Raw genomic sequence first — 2,896 nt, forward strand, 5'->3', positions numbered from 1 at the left:
GGATAAAAGGGGGTGCTTTCTTAGCCACTTGCTTATCGGATGATTTTCTCCTCCAAGGCCAACTTCTTTAATCCATTGCAGACTGTTGATACAAACAAGGTAATAAAAAGTTTAGCTAACATAATTCTCACTAGATAAGTATTATCATTTGAACTGAATAAATATAATGCAACAGATAACGACCAATGAAAAACCACCAACATAGGCCAAGGACAAACAACTAAGAATGTAATGACAAAATTATCCCCATCATCTACCTAAACTTCCAAAACAATAATCAAAACGAAAATTGAACTCACTAAAATATGATAATTTTTACAATGACTAGATTGTAAAAATTTAAACCTGTTTGACTTTGTGTAAATTTTAATTGGTAACTGCTTATACACACTAAAAGAAACCAAGCACTTTAACTGGTGGAGCGTCTCAACAAATATGATAATTTTAATTAATGCAACATATATTTTGTATCTAAATCTTAACTATGATAACTTCAGAACTCTTTATTTTATGAAAACGTATCAATCCTCGAACAATATTCAACTGTATGTTACTAGAAATATAAAAGCAACGCGGAGGACATGGCCTCAATCTCTTACCAAATCATTCACATGCCAATCTCAAGTTTTGTAAATTGATTATCTACTAATCAAGCTGATTTGAAACTAACCTTTTAACTTACTACCAAAATAAGTAGATTCTTTTACTTACGAAAAATGAAACCTATTCAAACGTGCATGGAAACAAAAAATTACCCAAAGCACCACCACCTCCATCCTGCTCTTCCGCCCGAGCCAAAACATCAGTACTACAATTTGCAGGCAAGCAACTCCACAAATATGTACACTACCCACATACACAGACAAGGAGAGAGAGATTTACTTGGCAAAGGAAGAGATGCGGATGTAGCCAAAAATGGTGAACTCTGTTTTGCTTTAACATGGATCAAAATTTGGCTTCCTTTATCCCTGTCAATTGCAACCGCAATCAACCTAGGCATTGAAGACATTCCATGTTTGATTTGTGGAGGCCACACCATATTTCGTTGCAATTCCCACACCCAGATAAATAACAAAAATTGCATCCTCACGGCTATATTAAGAATCAAGCTCAAGTTCACAAAAGAATAAGTTATGGTGTACAAGCACCACTCTTTTGGGCACTTTCGATTGGAAAAAATTTTTATGTTAAAATCATATAATCAATTGAAAGCAATTTTGACAATTGGCAAACATAATAGCTCTCAAAAATTTACCCCTATAACATATAACTTCATACGATATTTCATTAGTTTCAAACTCCACATCTCAAAAGCTCGTCCAATGAAACACAAACCCAAATGTCTAGAATTTTCAAGTACCTATTATAGCATGTCCTACAATTTCTTCAAATGCTTTCCCTACTATTCCATGAGAAAAAGATTCTAGAAGAAAGCCACTAACTCATGAGATGTTCATTCATACAGCTTCAACATGAACAATTTTTCTAATAAAAGCAACAGCTCTACATTCTTACAGCATTGAATGGTTGAAGCCCAATTATAGACAAAAATCTCATTTTCTTTAACAAAGTCTCTGAATTTAGACAAAAATCTGAATTAATCATTTTTACAGGGAATAATACATAAATTCTACCGTACAAGAACCACATTTTCAAAATTAACAAATTCTCTATAAACTTTCATACATCGACACTGCAGAAATCGCCTCCATTAGTAAATCGGAGAATCTAAAAGTATCGATCTAGGGTTTTTTTCAGGGTTTCATAAATTTTATCTTTCCAAACTATACGATTCGCTTCAAATCTGTAGAAAAATGTGTGGATTCGAAGCGCTGACCTTCAACATTCACGGAGGGTACCTGGAGACGATTGTGCAAGGCCATTGATCTGGACTTCTTATTGCCTCCGACTACAACAACCTCTGCCAATGCGAAACCCTCGCGGACATCAAGATGCATCTCTCTGCCACTGAGAATGGCCCCTACCTCCAAAATGGTTAGTCTATTCTAATTATTAGTTCCAAGCTTTTTGGATTTGAATTGTGTTCTGAAGCCGTTGAGGGAATTAAGCGTTTGAAAAAAATGATGAGAGTCTGCATTTTGGAGTTCGATCCGACGTGATTTTGTAATTATTTGGTAAAATCAACGTGAACTTAGGGTAGTGGAGAAGAGGAGAAGAGAGGGGAGAGGCATGAATTAAATTCTAGGGTTTGGATTATTTTGGATCCATATATAATTTTATTTGGGTTCTTTTTCGCAATGTTTAGAAAACGTTGCAAAAGGATACTTTTTACAACATTCAATGAACGTTGCAAAAAGAAAAAATGTCGGAATGTTTTCGCAATGTTTTGTTGAACGTTGCGAAAATGGAACTTTTTGCAACATTTGATAAACGTGAACTTTTTGCACCGGTCAATGAACGTTGCAAAAAGAACCTTTTTCGCAACGTTTATTAAGTGTTGCGAAAAGTTAAACATTGTAAAAAATGGAACTTTTTGCAACATTTAATAAACGTTGCAAAAGGTAACATTAACAACATCCATTTAAAAAACGTTGCCAAAGCTCAATTTTGTTAACCAATAGCAACATTCACTTATTAAAATGTTGTGATAGACTCCTTTAACAACACTTAACTACCGAATGTTGCATTTTATGTGTTGCAAATGACCATTTTTGGTGTAGTGTACCTAGGACTCTTCTTCGAAGCTCCACTAGATCTTCGTTGTCCATCATCACTATTTAAAGACGGTTAAACTTCGAAACTTGTAATTGGCCATACGACAGATGAAGAAAATGCTTAATGAGAATAACTATAGGGGCAAAATGATTATTTCTGTCTGTGACTAATTATTGAATCTTGAATGGAAATGAGAATACATATATTATAAATCAGTGAA

The 2,896-nt window shown here is 34.3% G+C and overlaps 1 protein-coding gene across 1 annotated transcript; it reads right to left on the bottom strand.

Moving 5' to 3' along the window:
• LOC111375363 lies at positions 1-2,200 on the bottom strand. The gene is made up of 3 exons (XM_022998163.1): positions 1,838-2,200; positions 883-1,180; positions 1-82 (listed from the first exon to the last, which is right to left on the bottom strand). Exons 1-3 carry the CDS (start codon positions 1,844-1,846, stop codon positions 33-35), a joined length of 357 nt encoding a protein of 118 aa, XP_022853931.1. The 5' UTR covers positions 1,847-2,200; the 3' UTR covers positions 1-32.
• Between the last annotated feature and the right edge of the window lie 696 nt (positions 2,201-2,896).

This window comes from Olea europaea, unplaced genomic scaffold, assembly GCF_002742605.1.
Source record: "Olea europaea var. sylvestris unplaced genomic scaffold, O_europaea_v1 scaffold13625, whole genome shotgun sequence".
NCBI lineage: Eukaryota > Viridiplantae > Streptophyta > Magnoliopsida > Lamiales > Oleaceae > Olea > Olea europaea.

Bases quoted from the DNA above. Each gene is read 5' to 3' on its own strand.
- LOC111375363 (XM_022998163.1), bottom strand. The intron at 83-882 runs GTAAATCTCTCT...TTGTATCAACAG, and splicing joins CGCATCTCTTCCTTTGCCAA to TCTGCAATGGATTAAAGAAG.